General features: G+C 41.2%; 1 protein-coding gene across 1 annotated transcript in view; it reads right to left on the reverse strand.

Annotated features, from left to right (window-relative positions):
- The window catches only part of LOC119898912 (ubiquitin carboxyl-terminal hydrolase 34-like), a 63,872-nt gene that overhangs the window by 30,431 nt on the left and 16,860 nt on the right, over positions 1–16,581 (reverse strand). Inside the window, 16 exon segments of the mRNA XM_038713240.1 lie at positions 1,201–1,355; positions 2,300–2,382; positions 2,745–2,840; positions 3,636–3,725; positions 4,040–4,167; positions 4,628–4,746; positions 4,896–5,110; positions 5,428–6,067; positions 6,070–6,151; positions 7,549–7,679; positions 10,065–10,194; positions 10,289–10,414; positions 11,611–11,703; positions 11,955–12,036; positions 12,419–12,480; positions 14,329–14,521. Of these exon segments, the coding sequence (XP_038569168.1) occupies positions 1,201–1,355; positions 2,300–2,382; positions 2,745–2,840; positions 3,636–3,725; positions 4,040–4,167; positions 4,628–4,746; positions 4,896–5,110; positions 5,428–6,067; positions 6,070–6,151; positions 7,549–7,679; positions 10,065–10,194; positions 10,289–10,414; positions 11,611–11,703; positions 11,955–12,036; positions 12,419–12,480; positions 14,329–14,521 (2,425 nt within the window).

The raw sequence follows: 16,581 nt of genomic DNA on the forward strand, positions 1-16,581 counted from the left end.
CCAAGGTTAGTAAGTTCACATGGAATTGCCAAAACAAGTGTAAATTGGTTAAAGAGTTCCTTTTTGGGATGTTGAATGAACTTTGTTTCCTACTATCCCAGAGTCAGAAACTAATAAGTTGGCTAATAGGCCCTAGATTTTGCGGGTGAGGAAATAACTCGGTGAGGAGGCACATCGTTTTGTTCAAGAGCTGAGATGGCTTGGTGTGGTGTTTGTCCCGCCCCTCCTGGACTGTGATTGGATGACTGGGTAAAAAGTGACAGTGACGAGCGCAGCATTCTTCCCAAAGCTGAACATTTTTCAACTCTCTGCGACCGGGAAAAAACGCTCAGCGCGGAATAGACGTTTTTACCATGCAGTAAAAACGTGACGCTCCCATTGGAATGAACTGGCCTCAGGAAAAAAAAACTCTTTGCTGGACACAAGCCCAAAGGCATCCAGCAGTTGTGCAAAGGGGGTGTGAGGGGAGGCCCACAGTCTTAAGACTTTGATACCACCTCGTTTAGAAAACAGATAGATGGATGGACTACTTTCTACACAAGTCTGAGGAGAAATGGGTCGTGCCGTTGAAATCATAATTCAATTTTCTGTCTCTGATGTTTTATGAATTTCTAAATGCAGGAAATCTTCACGTAGTTTTCAGTTATGTGAAACATTTATCAAAACAGGCTCAGTCAAATCTCGTAGGAACTTCTTTTGTCAAATCACGTAGCAAAGGCTGAGGTTGTGAGGCAGTGGGTACATTTACAAGCAATCTAGTATCCCTGTCCCCTGAGTTTTATCTTTGGGAAACCTGGTTATTAACATGTCTGTATACATGATTCTATCCAGGTTTCTGATCATCTGTGTGCAGATGTGTCATGATGTCTCACCACCTCAGCCACTATATATTTCCTCTACCAAATGAAGTACCTTTACCAAGAATTTCCCTGGTTTCTATCTGCGTACTCCAGGTAGCATATCCAGGTTTATACTCCAGAAAACTGTATCATAGCCAGGATACTCAAGGCTGCTCCTCGCCAAGAACAAAACATTCAGAATTCCAAGATAATTAGGAAATTCCAGCAGCAGAGGAAACCCTGCAACTGAAACTATTTCACCCAGACTTCAAGGACAATATTTGATGTCTGCCTTTTTTTTTTGTAAACTTCTCATTCCTGTATATTGCATCGTGTTTGTGTTTCCTCTCTCTGTCCTTACCTTCTCCAGAAAAAGATGTTTGTAGGTCTCCATGCCCATAGCGTGCTGGTCCTTGCTGCGGACCTGATTGAGGAACCAGTGCAGCGCGTCGTCGTAACACTCGCCGTCCTCCACCAGGCAGTGCCACAGGATGTCCACCTGCTCCAGACTCAGTCCTGAAACACGGAAACACACACACAAAAAAACACAAAATCACACACCTACACCTTCTTTACCTAATACAACACAGACAGACAAAAGGCCTTTTTGTTGTTGTTCGAGTTTGATTTTATTGTGAAATATCTGATAGTTTTACCTCTTTATGCTTAGAATATTACTGAAAATTAAAATTAGGAAAAAATCATTCTGTGCAGACTAATTTTATGGTGATCTATAACTGAAGTGTTCATGGTACTTTCTATTGCCCTCAAAGAATCTACATAAATCTAAGATATTCAAAAAATAAAATTAGCAAAACTTGGGATTTAAAATAGAACAACTAAAGATAAGAACAATAACAGACGAAGATGAAGCAGACAGAAGAAATTCTATCATCCCCTGATACAGTATAGTTACTGTTGTTTTTCTGGAAGAGTACAACAGGTACAAGAGGCTTTTAGATGTCAGTCAGGATGAAAACCTGCCTGGATCTCAACTACAGTCCCTCACTCTCAAACAGAGTTACGTCATTCTCGCTCACAAACACAAAAGGGAGCATTGTGCTGGACCTCTATTGCATCAGGGTGGCAGGAAACATTTCTCAGAACGTTGGCACATAAACCTAATACCACCTGTATAACTAGACATAAGAAGGGATAGATGAGGGGATTTTTTTAATGATTTATTTGGATGAACTAAAGCTTGAACAGTCATTAAATTTCAATATCTAAAAGATGACGTGTTTATTTTATACACATTCATGCCAGCTTTACACATATTCTTCAAATTAAGTGTTACAGTTACAACTGCAGGATTAAATTTTTAGTGCATAAAAGTGTCTTCAGCTTGTGAATCAACACGTTAACTATCTTTTAAGTTGGACTTAAATGTACTATAAATCCTTTTGTTTTCCAAACCACGTTTCTGTTCTCTGAGCAGAATAAAAGAAGCTGATTCTTACTGAAGTGGTCTGGAGATCCCAGTGTGGAGAAGACGCAGGTGAGGAACTGCAGACGGACCTGGACCTCCGCGCTGTGGCTGTAACTGCAACGGCACGTCAAAGGTAGACATGTCAGCATCAGGTGTGACCTTTTTTAAAATCATATGATTTTTACTGGAATCCATAACTTTATCATACAGAGAGAAACGTCTGTGATTTTAATGTGTTTTCTTGATGCGTGTTACTGCTCATGTATGTTTGGAACAACCTTAAGGAAACTAGGTATTAAACTAGATATTTAAGTAGCGTTTGTCAACATGACTGAACATGACAAAAGGGCAGCACAAAAGCGAATTAAAACACATATTTTTGCAGTGATCTTGCTTTCAATCCTTGTTGCAGCTCTGTAAAGCCCTCTGATGAACCAGAACTGAGTGGGACAGAGCTGACAGGCTGACAGACTTACAGCGCAAACTTGTGCAGGTGTTCACGGACTTCTTGGATGTAGTGCTGCAGGTTGTCGAAGAACAGTTTCATCATGTGCAGCTCCTTCTCAGCCCACCTGGCAGGACCGACAAACACATCAGTACCACACTCATGATATTAGATAGTTCCCTCTTCATGTCATCATAAATTTAATTTAGGAGCCATTTAACATCTTAAGACCAGTAAAGTTTGGAACGTGTGCAGGACAAATTGTAAAATATATGTTTAAAGAATACACAGCTTGAAGTACACTATATAGACAAAAGTACTGGGACACCTACATCCCATTCTAAATTCAGAGGCATTAATATATAGTAATATAGAGTAATACAGAGTCCGGCCCAGCTGCTTTGTGGGGTTTCTGCCTCCTGAATAGTCTGTTGACATCATTCTCTGAGATGGGGAAGGGAGAGGGTGGAGCTGGCCAGCTCTGAGGAGGGGGCGGAGGAGATGGTGGACTGGGGCTGACGCTGAGCGGAGGAGTCATGGAGTCATTTTTGCCCATTCATCCAGAAGAGCATTTGTGAAAACAGACTTTGGATTGGAGGACCCTGGCACGCAATCCCAAAGGTGTTTGATCGTGTTGAGGTCAGGGCTCTGTTCTTTCACACCAAACTGGGAAACCCATTTCTTTATAGAGCTAGCTTTGTGCATGGGGGCATTGTCCTATTGAAACAGGAAAAGGCCAAACACAAACTTCTGGGGAGAACTATTATCTAAAATTATATGATGTAGCATCAAGATTTCCCTTAAAGACCACACAATGAAATAACAGCCCCTTCCAACTTTTGTCCATATAGTGTCCACTAGCTGTTCAACACATTAATCTGAACTTGGCTGCTCTGATACACAAGCTAGAAACATTACTTACATGGTGATCCAGTGGGTGTCGTAGCTGGAGCCAAACTGCTGAAAAGTGCCAAAAAGCTTGGGTAATAGACGCAAGGAAACCACAACAGACCTGAGGTTAAGACAAAAAGATGAGGGTCAAAAACAAAGACAAAAAAAATATTTTTTTGTTGCTGTGTGACCAGTTTTTTTTCCTCTTTTACGTTATATTTGCAGACGTGATCATAAAAGATGTTATTTAAGGCAGAACAGCAGCACCAATAATGATCATCCTCCAATGTTACGTTACGGTGCTATGAAATATTTTCCATGCAGTTTTCAGACATTCAGATTTTAACGGTTTATTTGTGGAAATGATTGATTGATGAATTTTATTAAAACGCTGAATAAAAATGAGACCAATGCTCGGGTATAGGTGACCCTTACCTGTGGTGGGCTAAGTTGTCAAGGCAACCCTCGATGAAGCGCATTCGGATCTGTCTGTCAGTGAACCAACATACGAGCGAACACAGCAGCTTTTCTGCTTCATTAATCAGACCCTCAGACAGATGGATCTGAAAACACAAAGACAGACAAACGAAAAATCAGATCACACAGGAACACTGAGGATGTTGGCATTTCTGGCTTTGACTAGTGCTTATTCACCTGTGACGCACTGAAGAGCTCATTATTAATTAATTATTCTTCTCTTTATAATTTTGTTTTTCTCAGCTGTTGGTGCTTATATTTTTTTGGTCATGTTGCTTCTGGGAAACACTTTGTGATCATTAAGAGGAATCTTCTAATGAGAAAACCAATTATCACCTCTGGTCAAAGCCAAATGCTATAAAAACAAAAACAGTAACGCATAAAGCCATATATCACTGGAACAGTTTGCCATGCTTTATATCGAGGAACTACAATAACAGTTTTTAAGTAGCAGCTAAAGAGGTGGTTGAAGACTCACTGCGTCCTACTGCTGTTCGTTGGTTGGTTAAGCACCACCTCTACACATTACAAACAAAAAAGCCATACCGCGTCCTCGTCCTGCACCAGGTCCCACAGCAGAGTGTTGCCCTTCTTGCAAACATTGTCTAGGTTGATGTCAGTCACTGCGTGGCTGCTGGAGTACTGGTGCTTATGGACGGCTGGACCTGCAGAGATTAGAGCGCTCACAAAATTAGCTTCTCCGGTTCTTTGGGAGGTTGACATTTATTTTGTCTTGGGGATTTAACACAACGTATTGTATTGGTCAAAATAATCTGATTATTTCAAGCTTTTCAAGGCCCTGTATGTGGCTCACCTTGCACCAGGTGCTCATGGTAGATGGAGGCCAGGTTGGGGAGGTGCTGCTGGAGGTGGGAGCTGAGCTCAGCGTGGGAGTTGATCTGGACCAGCTCCTCCTCGCAGCCCGACTCCTCACCGTCAAAGTCAGCCATGTTCTTCTCTGACTTGGCGCTGACCTGAGAGCTGCTGCAGCTCACGTCGTCAGCACTCAGCATGTCCTCCACCATGGGACTGAGGGAGGGAAGACAGCTTTATAAAGGAGTTAGGGTGGCAGATAAAGATATTGAAAAACCAATGACTAGATTTCCATTAATTTAGCTGTAAATATGTTTTAAGTGACTTTCTGATCTTTCATCTAGCGCCAACAAGGCAAAATGTTCTTAATGTACACATGAAATACATAAACGCAACAAGCAGAATTACAAAAAAAAATCAAGACAAATTTGAATTTTTGAGACCACAGATGTCACAAGATTCGTAGTTTTCAGTTTGTTCCCAAATGTCCTGAACAAATTTTCCTGAGACACGCATTAGGCTGGCGGCCTTACCCTTCATGATGGTGGTGATGATGATGGTGGTGGTGGTGGTGGTGGTGCTGGGGGCCAATAAAGCGGCGACAGTTAAAGAGCTCACTGCCCATGGCCTCTCCCAGGAAGTCCTCGGGCCGCGGGAGGCACGGAGGCTCCTGAGGCCCCTGGACCATCTGTGAGGGCCCGATGTCTGGTGGCTGCTGCTGGGGCTCTGTCCCCTCGGGCCGAGCGGACGAAGACGTAGAACAGGCATCCAACATCCTCATCCGGCCCTCCAATGACGTTGACGCTGTAACCATGACAGCAGAAGTCTCTGTGTTGAAGGGGAGGACCTTGGACTTGGCACCGCTCCCTGAACCACTGGGCCCTGCCCCCTGGTTTGGACCTTCACCGAGTGCCTCCCCCGCCTTCCTCTTCCTCGACTCCGTCTGCTCGCGGGGCTCCTTCTGTTGCCCGCCTTCAGCAGTCAATCTGTTTCCCTCTTCTTCGTCCTCTTCATCGTCCTCATCATCGTCCTCATCGTCTTCCTCTTCATCGTCCTCCTCCTCCTCCTCCTTTAATGCCTCACTGTCCGCCATGTCGTCAGAGTGCATCTCGCTGCCGGGGCTGCCAGCCGACTGGCTGGCTCGGCTGGAGGCAGCTTCGTTGCTGGAGCCTCGCTGCGGCCGCTGCTGCTGCCCGGCCCGCTGCTGCCTTCCTCCACACTGTTGGCCGTCTCATCCGAGCTGCCCTGCATCGACTCCTGAGGACACAACAGAGACACACGACATCTTCACTTTAAAGGGGGAACATCAGCAGAGTGTAACAATATCACAAATGATCAGGTTAATTGTTAACTTGACTTAACTGAATGTTTCTGCTGCAATGTTCCACAAAATGAAAATCTCAGATATCATGTGCATCATTTTTGAACTTTCCAATCACCATAGAATTTAAAACGTTCGTTGTTCTTTCCTTGCTGATATTTGCTACCATTAGTTTTTGTTCATCCAGTTCAATTGATTGTTTAAAATTTCAGATACGCAACTCAAATGTTTCCTGTGTCCATCAGCAGCTGTGTATCAAAGGGCCACTTAGGGCCTGTGTCCACCATAGCATTTTTTACCAGCTGAAAACGCCTAACTGAGAGATGATTGTTGTTTGTTCTGCATGGTAATGTGATTTAAATAGTTTTAAATCTTTATATATGATGGGTGTGAGTACATTGTTGGTTATACGTATTTTATTTAAATATGGGCCCTAACAAATGGGGGTCCAAATAAACAATAAATAAAAATGAACAAACTAAATATTCAATCTGTGTACAGACATTTTAATAATCCAGTTATGACAAAAGCGTAGCAAGAATATAATTAATAAACTGTTTTTAAAAGGATCATCTTAGGACATTGTTCTCACATGAAGGAAGCTCCGTGACAAAACGACTCACTTTTTTTCCCCATACATACATACTGTGGAGGTCATGTGCTGCAAGTAGGCTACATAATTTCCGTGGAGGTCATGTGCTGCAAGTAGGCTACCTAATTTTACTGAATGTAAAAATGTCACCAGGTGTCGGACTGTCGTACGTGGGTCCAGGATTTTGCGGGTGAGGGAATAACTCGGCGAGGAGGCACATCGTTTTGTTCAATAGTTGAGATGGCTCGGTGTGGTGTTTGTCCCGCCCCTCCTGGACAGTGATTGGATGAGTGACAGTGACGTGCGCTGCGTTTTACCTGAAGTTAAACATTTTTCAATTCTCCCAAATGAAAAAAAACGCTCAGCGTGGAAAAGACGCTCAACACCTCGTCGTGCTGCGGCGCTACCATTGAAATCAATTGAAAAATGACGCTGGCCTTTGGTGGACACAGGCCCTTAATCTACATCTGATGAGTTTATGACAGGGGAAATGCAAAATGAAAAAATAAAAATAAAACAGCACAGGTTGCAGGATCCAAATCAGCTTAAAGCGTCTGTGTGTGTTGCATGTTTTTATATAACCTGAATGCACACTAACTGATGGGGACTTGTGTCACAGTAGAGACAAAAATTGAGGTCCCCATAGACGAGAGACTGCTTTTTGAGGGTTAACACTTGGTTTTAGGGTTCAGGTTACAATTAGGTTAAGGGTGGGCATGTAGTTGTGATGGTTAAGGTTACCTCTGTGTCAGACAGCCTCTGCTGGCTCCTCTTGCTGCCACTCATCATCTGGTCGTCCATCTCCATGTCGCTGCCTCCACTGTGTTGAGTGTCACTGTTGTCACTGCTGTCCGGACTGGCAGCTGGCGAACCTGAGAGCAGACAAGAAGAGAGACTGAGAACCAGGAACCAGATTGACCAGACCAGATCAAACTGTGGGAAGGAAATCAAACCTGCCGCACTAACATTCACAGTTGATGCTTCAGAGGCTGAGGAAACGAAGACGTACACTGTCTGCGGAACCTCATCTGCTACTTTCAGAATATTTGTGTCTTATTTTGCATTGATAGAAAGTATAATTACTCAAGTACAGTATTTAACTACAGTACAAATACCATGTTCTGCTACTTGATACTTTTTAATTCAGAGGGAATTATTGTACTTGTTCCACCATATTTATTTGACAACCTCAGTTACTAACTGCACTGCAGATTCAGATTATTAAAACAAAATGAAATCAACTAATACATTATGATGTTTTGTTATAGGTTAAGATAAGGCTTTATTGATCCCCAGAGGGATTTCACAAGCTACCTAACAGTATAAATAATATTACAAAATAAATAAATAAAAATCAGACCTACCATTACCAGCTAAAAAAATTAAAGTGATGATGCAATTAAAATACGCAATTCTGAAATGGTCCATTTCTGCATATTTAATAATTTTACTGTTCGTACTTTTAAGCATATTTTGATACCTATATTGTACTTTTACATAAGTAAAATCTTGAATGCTTGACTTTTGTGGCACAATTATTTCTACATTGTGTTATTGCTACTTTTACTTCTACAAGGTCTGAGTAACTGCACCACCGCCAAACTGTCAAGAGAAAAAAGAAGCCTCTAATCAGGGTTCAAACCTCGTAGCGGTAGAACCCTTCTGTTTTTGTGTGTTTTAGTTAATGCTGTGGCTGTCACACTTTAGTTGTCTTCGCTCTTTATGTCACAGGAAGTGACAATTCAGAGCAACACTATATGATGCGCTTCGTGCCTTTAACGTTTTTGGTGTTTGCTAAAAAAAAAAAAAAAAAGTTTAGTTTAGGAGCTATGTCCTTCCAAAGTGAAGGGTTTTACAGCTTTTTAGAGACTTCATCAGTGTGTCATGTAATCAACTAGAATGTACAGAGGAGAATTTGGTAGACGATTTTTGTTTTTTGTAAACTGCTGCCAGTAGCGTATATTTATCTCCATAAGCGACTGAAGTCGCACACACAGTGACTTCAGACTCAACTTGAGACTCGTCCTCAAAAGACTTCAGACTCGACTCGGACTCGTGAACAATGTTTATTTTTAGGAAACGTCTGATGAGCTTGCCGTTATTCCCCTCCCTCCGTTACCTATAACCTGCCTACGTAACACGTAGCATCTGCTGCGCGCGGCCGCACGTGAGAGGACAACAAACACCACAGCTGCTCCGCTCTGAACGCAAATAGGTCAGTAACCTGAGGTTAGTAAACATGTTTAGCTCAGCATTGGCCATCTAACGTTAGCTTGCTTCTCGCTTCAGCTACGACCTACGGGAGGTTTGCTCTGACTGCCGTTGGTTATGAAAAGATGAATGAGTGTTTCTTTGCTTGCCAAACTTGTGGTGGTCGATAAATGTAATCATTTACGTCCCGCTGGCTGCAATCACCTTAATTATGGCCGTTGGCTAGAAAGAGGTTGCAGGTTTATTGTTGATCAGGTAACCTTACAGTTTTATTTAGTTATAACGTTACACTGGTTTGAAAGTCTAGTGGATTGTTGACTTGCAGTGATTGCATTGCACATTATGGTTGTGCTCTGTAAGTTAAAAACAGGTTACAGCTTTATTGATTTGAGAGTCAACAGGGTTTGTTGACTTACAGTAGTTTATAAGCTGTCAATAATTGTAGACATATTGTACATTAGGCTACACGGTTGTGCTCTGTAAGTTAAAAACAGATTTATTGTTGATTATGCAACGTCACAGTTTTATTGACTTACAGTATTTAATAAGCTGTCATTAATTGTACTGCACATTACATGGTTGTGCTCTCAGTATTCCTTATAGCTATGAAGATTTATTAGCAACCTGGATTGAACGCAGCAGGTGATACAACATTCGTAATAACCACGAGACAACACACCTGGGGGGACCCGCGGTTATGTAGATATAAATGTCTCATTCGAAGGTAATAAAAACAGAACGGTTTATTATGCAAGGTCTTTCCACACCAATGAAAACACAGTTATGGATCATATATTGCATTTCTGTCGATGGATGCTCAAAATTATTACTCACTGAACCTTTAAGCTATTGATCAGAAAATGCCTGTCAGATTGTCACAGTATTTACAGGACGTATGATTTTATTTTGAAGTCGCTACTGCGACAAAAAGGTTTGAACCCACGAGTCGCTGCTTGCGGCTACGTTCTCGGTTAGTCGTTGCTGGGACTTTCAGATTCGAATCATCAATCTTAATTTCCTGGAGCTGCAAATAAACCCAGACTGACCTTTCTTGTTGCCCATGGGGATGTTGGTGTTGAGCAGGGAGGCAAATGAGCTCTGTTTGGAGAGCTGGGCCTTGGCAGCCAAGGCGTTGTTCCACAGAGCCTTGATCAGCATGGAGGCCAGGTACAAAGTCTGAGGAGTAGAGCGAAACGCATGAGAGTTTATCACAGAAAAACAAACACATCAAAATACAACTCCTCGTGTTTGCAGCTTCGTGTGCGTTTACCTGCTCGGTGTGGGCGCTGGGGTGCAGGCCTGACACCAGGTTGAGCACGTGGCGAAGAGGCACTGGATCCAGGTTTTTGATGAGGGAAGGGAAAAGGTCGTGGATGTAACGGCTACAGTGTTTTAGCTAAAAGACCAAACAAAAAGTAGAGTAAATTATTTCATATTTGGAGAACATAAACAGAGTTACTCATTGACTGGTACAGAGTTGTTTTTGTACTTAAATTTGGGCTGTATAGAATCTTCTAATATACCAGAATACAATTACATTTGGGTAAGAATGACATGTTATTACATCATTATGATTAATTCAGTATACATTTCTAAACTCTTATTAATTTAGACTGATCAACTGCAGTGTGCATAGCAGTTATAAATTCCTCCCTACTAACTAGAGGCCATGTAAGAATAAATTTCTGTTTTATTCTGATAGAGAACTAAATTGTTTACTGATCAACAAATCTGTATTTATCTATATAACTTCATTATCTACTTATAAATGTTAAACTACATAATATTTAACTCCAGATAGACCAACCAGCCAACACTTCCGTGGTTTATCACTAGGGCTGAACGATTTTGGGGGGGAAAAAATCTAATTGCAATTTTTCTGCCAGATATTGCAATTACGATTCGATTTGCAATTTGTTTAGTTTAGCTAAAGTTCAATATTCACTACCAGTCTATTTTTGATGAAACGCGTTAAGCAGCACAGAGCAGATGAGCAGGGCAGGAAGTCAGACACAGAATGGCTGAGAGAATCCGGTAAATTTTCTAAATAAAACACCCTGTGCAGACTCTCGATCGTATATCAACATTAAACACAGTTAAAACAGACAAAAAAAAAAAAAAACACTTAACTACGTAGCCTACTTAACCATGGTAGAAGCACAAAAATCGAGGGCAACCGAACAAATTTAACAAAATCTGAACAGGTCAGCAAAATCAGGCAGGCAACACGCTCTTATTCTGAAATGCTCCATGTGGGAAATGTAGCCTGTGGAGAGTGGCACAAAACCGGCTCACAGAGATAAGGCAACAAGTCTGACACACAAGGACGACAACGGCAAGAATTTCTAACTGCATGACTGTTTAACGGTTCAGATGCGCTGTATAAATACCTACATTTTAAATCACCATCCTCACGATTAGCTAAGCATGTTCTTTCAAATCGCAATGTCGATTTGAAAACGATTAATCGATCAGCTCTACTCATCACCTTGATAGTACAGATATAATGAAAAATACTCCACAGAGGAACAAACAGGTTAATGTAGTGGAATAAAGCTGAGTGCTGTCAGGTGTATATCTGTCCCGTCTCACCTGAGCTGCAGCCCAAATACAGTCGACATGCTGTGTGCTGAGTCGGCCCTCTGCAGCCAAGAAGTTCAGGATCACTTGGCACTGTTTAATGATCTGGAAAACAAACACACATTAAAGATCGGCTGTGCTTGGAGGAAATATATTGCCCTCCACTCTTCAGCGTTGCTGTGTTTAAGTGAAGAAACTGGAGGAGTCAGTTTTGCAAGAGAATATAAATCCTTTTGACAACTTTGAGAACATTTGCATTTAAATGGCCTTTAATGTGTAATATTTTGTTAAAAATGCATCATGTATGTTTGTATATAACTGTTTTCAGTTCACGTCACTGGATAAGAATGTCTCACCTCAATGTGCAAATTTGGTCCGAATATATGCTCCACCACATTGTTGTGGATCAGCCAGTCAGCAAGCTCCTTTGCTATGGACCTGGACATATGACCAAACATAACATTCAGCGAAGTAACACATGTTAACATGAGCTCAACATGTAGAGAAGAATACTTCATCATTTTGTAAAATGTGTGTGCTGTGACACGGTGCATATTGACTGTACAGAAAAAGTTACAGAAATATGTCTTTTAACCACACTCAACATATACACAAGTGAGAAAATGGGAAATGTAGTAAAACATTATACATGGACCATCAAAGTAAACACTGACAGTTCTGAAGACTGTTTCACAGTTGCTTTCGCGTAAATCAATCAAATGCCATTATATCATGAATGAATTAAAGCAGACCAAATTACTTTTTTAATAATGGTTATCTTGGCACCTTTGTGCACAGGCATCAGATCCCTTTAACTTACGTTTCTGTGTCAGACACGAGTGACTCGTTGTTGCAGACATCATTGAAAGTGTGCAGTTGGTTCTGAGGAAACAATGATGAGAGCAAGAGTGTTACGTATACGTCTTTGTTAGGGGTGGGGAGAAAAAAAATCGATACAGCATAGTATCGTGATATTTGCCACGGCAATACTGTATCGATACACCGATGCCAAGTATCGATATTTTATTATATAAATTGCAGATGGGAATTTTAACTTTTTGGTACTAAAATAATAAAATCTATTGCTTTTATAGTCCACTAGAAAACTTTACAGGACCATATAGAGGACTATGAACAAACAAAAATGTATCTTTTTAGATAAACAGATGTTGACAAAGTTTGACTTTAGGACCTAAGTGGAAGTTGGAAAAAGGTAATAAATTGCAATATATCTCAGTATATTTATATCGCAATAAAATCGAATCGCAACATAAATATAGTGATAATATCGTATCGTTGGGCCTCTGGTGATTCCCACCCCTAGTCTTTGTACAAGGTTATTTCCCATCAGTGCCATACCAGAATGCTAAAATTAAAAGAAAGCTATTGGCAGACAAACTGACATTGGGCTTTAATTATCACTGTTGGGAAATACAAGCAAGTCGAATTATGTCTGGAGTCTGTATATGAATCTGAAATATTGTGTAACTGCAAGTTTTAAATCATTGAGTTCACTGTAGAATTAAATTCAGATGGCATGCTAATCAACAGCTGGTGCATTTATAATGACACCAGTCCTACTATAACTAATACTACCTATTGTAATTTTAAGCAATAACATCAAGTATCTAAAACACGTTCTTCACTGGCAGTTTTATGATACAGTCACTTATTATTATTATCATCAGCTGGGGAACAATACAATATGTCCTCAACACTTTTCATTCATATCTGCTAACATGCTAATTGCTAAATATATATAACATGCTGAGCATTTACATTTTAAAATTCAAAACCTGTACGCATGTTAACGTAGTAATGTGAGATTGCTAAAATGCTAAACGTTACATAATAAGGGTGGGAATCTCTGGGCACCTCAAGATTCAATTACGATTCAGAGGGCTGCGATGCGATTATAAAACGATTATCGATGCATTTTGACGCATCATATTTTCTATACTGGATCTCTGGATAATTACCAAACATTTAATTTGCGCATTAAAATCCAAAAGAAATATCTCTTAATTAGTTTAAAAGGACTAGTTTGCATCCCTAATTTACTTTATTAAACTCATCTCCCTGGTTCCTCATTTAACAACCAGTTTTCAGACTCCTCTGAAAACTGAAATATATTTATCAGGATGCACAGTATGTGTACAGGACAGAGCTGCACAGCAGTTTAGTCTAAGCTTGTACCAGATGTTCTCAAACCTTGACAAGTAGATTAGTTAGTAATGACATACAGCTGAGCTAATTAATATTACTTCGTTACTAATTTAGCAAACGTTGCATAATGGCCGAAAAACGTGTTGTAACGGGAGATGCTAGCTAGCGCTAACAGCTAATTGGGGGAATCAAGTATTTTTCACCATCCAAAACCTTTTTTTAGGCCTCTGATTGTTTTCTAGTGTGTGATTAAAGCATTAAAATTCCAACATTGTGCAACTAAGACCTTTTATAAAACTTGGAGTACATTTTGTTATTTGCCTGCTCACATGGATGCGAGGATCTTGCAAAAAGAAGACTTGGAAGTCATTCATCATTTTAAATCCCCATGACTAGGAAATCTTTGATGATAAGTGAGATAAAGAAGGATTGAAACAGAGCTGCAGCTGAAACTCAAATCAAGAATACAGAACCAGAATCAAAATCAGCTCCTTTCAGCCTAAACAACGCGGCAGCCTGTGAGTGACTTGACTTGACTTCAGTCATGTTGGGAGAGTAACTCACTGTGATTTGGCTGAGTCCTGCCAGCCTCATGGTGAGCGTGGGGGACATGAAGTATTTGAAGGCGAGGTCCAGGCTCTCCTTGTCGAAGCACAGTGCGCTGTCCAGCGGCTCCTTCACCGTGCTCCACATCAGGTCGGCCATGTTGCGCGCCGCGCTCTGCCGCAGCTCCTGGTCCGACAGTTTGCACAGATACCTGCAGATAACAGCGTCCTAATTAGCTCAAGTGTCAAAGACTTTACCTGCTGACAAACATTTTGACTTTCATGTACAAAATTCATAAGAAAAAGACATAACTTCAAGCAACTGCTCTCCATGCTAATGTTTGGACAGAATTAAGTGTTAAACATGATTAAACTCTCCCAAAGATAACAAAATATCTGTGAGAATTGTCAGTTTTGTTGATCACTGCCTCTAAAGTATGTGGGTTTCCTAATAATTGTTATATCTAAAATGAGGAATGTGTGCTCTTCTTAAGATACAGCTTTCAATGCAATGTTTTCACTACATTAGTTTAAGCAGAAACACTTCCACCCTCTTCGAAGCTCCAAAATACACCACCAGCGCTTCTGTCACCAAAAAGTCCAGCAGGAAGAATTTAGGAAACTGCTAGACATCACAGCACTGATAACGAAAAAGACTTGAATCAAATTGCGTGATTTTGTTGATGATTTTATAACAACCTGACAGAACCAAGCTTTAACTTTGGGTTTTTCCACATTTTTGTCTATGAATTAAACTTTTCACACATCTGAGGAACTTTGCCAGTACCGCTGACATTCATTTTGATCTCATTCCTTTTCCAGCCCTGCGTAGGCGTATGTTGAGCTATCTGATCAACAGCAGAGTGCTGCTGACTCATCCAGTCTTCACTCCGAGCTGGGGTAGTTGCGCTTGTGGTTCTCAGATCTTTTCCGATGACCTGAAAGGCTACAGCTGCAGCTAAAGGAGTTTGGATTTTGCTGATCAAACTGATTTATTGAACTACAGCCTTGTTTTGATTATGATTAAGCTATGAACTAGCTACCAACTCGTCAGCAAACATATTTTCTTTATCACAACCCACAAAGCAAAACTAACTAGACTTAAAGCAGAGCACGAGGACTCAGAGATAGAAACAGTGTGTTGAACATTCAGGTGCGGTTCAGTCAGTTGACATGGACTGCTTGTCAACACATCTCAATAAGAAAATATTTCTGTATTGTCTGCATGGGCTCCTTATACAATTATTCCTTCAGAAGTTTAACTTGATATGACATGCTGCTATACAGCGTAAAATACATCATGAATAGGCCTGTGCATTGAATCGGCACTGGTATCAAATGAAATGTTTGACGTAGCACTAATCATTAAACAAGACTGAGTTTACAGCCACGTTCGCAGCTCTGTGAGGCTGTACTTAGGTTCAGCGGTGCTTTAGGCTAAATGCCAACGTCAGCATGCTAACATGCTCTCTAGATTAAAGGTCAGGTGATCACCAACGTTATAACAATTCAACCTTGAGGGGGAAAACAAGCGCCTGAATTGTTAAGACATTTCAGTCTGTGAACTGATCGATTGAACCTTCTTTGATCAAACCGTTTCTGATTTCCACCCATTATTCTCATTTTAGGCTTCATTTTATTTTAATTTAGCAATTCTTATAAGATGCTGTTTTGTGTTTTATATGTTCTTGTAAAGCTTTAATCGACTGCGAATCACCGTTGGCATACCTAATCGCTCATCTTGCTACTCCCTGCATTTATGTGGCACATCATTATGTCGCTGGTGTGTGTTGCTCTTTAACAGCTAGACAGGACTCTAATGCTGGGAGACAAATAACCTTCTCCTCCTCGATGTGGAAAGACAGAGGCAGTCAAAGGCTGCTCCTTGATGACAGCGGTTATAATTTTTTAAAACCTAAAGTGGCTTTGATCAAATCAACAGTGAGCTGGACGAGTCTCCGCTCTACCGAGACACAAGAGTCTGTGAGGCAACAGAGCATCAGCCTGCCTGCGTCACATGACCGAGCCTGCCGGCGCCCGTGCCTCCTCTAGGGTCATGTGAGGAGAGGTTCACGCGAGGCCTGGCAACTGTTGCTATGGCGACGGAGGCTCTTCCTAGCAACACATGTGTGGCACTTTGGGTATTTGGAGGAAGAGAGCGCACGAATGAGCGAGGAGCGCCGACTGAGTGAGTGAGAGAGACAGAGGAGGGAAAGAGCTCTGCGACTACATCCACCACGTCTGGAACGTCGACGGGGAGTCGCACCTAGAT

This window comes from Micropterus salmoides, unplaced genomic scaffold (genome assembly GCF_014851395.1).
Source record: "Micropterus salmoides isolate LMB-PRFRI ecotype aquatic unplaced genomic scaffold, ASM1485139v1 Ms_hic_scaffold_1, whole genome shotgun sequence".
Classification (NCBI taxonomy): domain Eukaryota; kingdom Metazoa; phylum Chordata; class Actinopteri; order Centrarchiformes; family Centrarchidae; genus Micropterus; species Micropterus salmoides.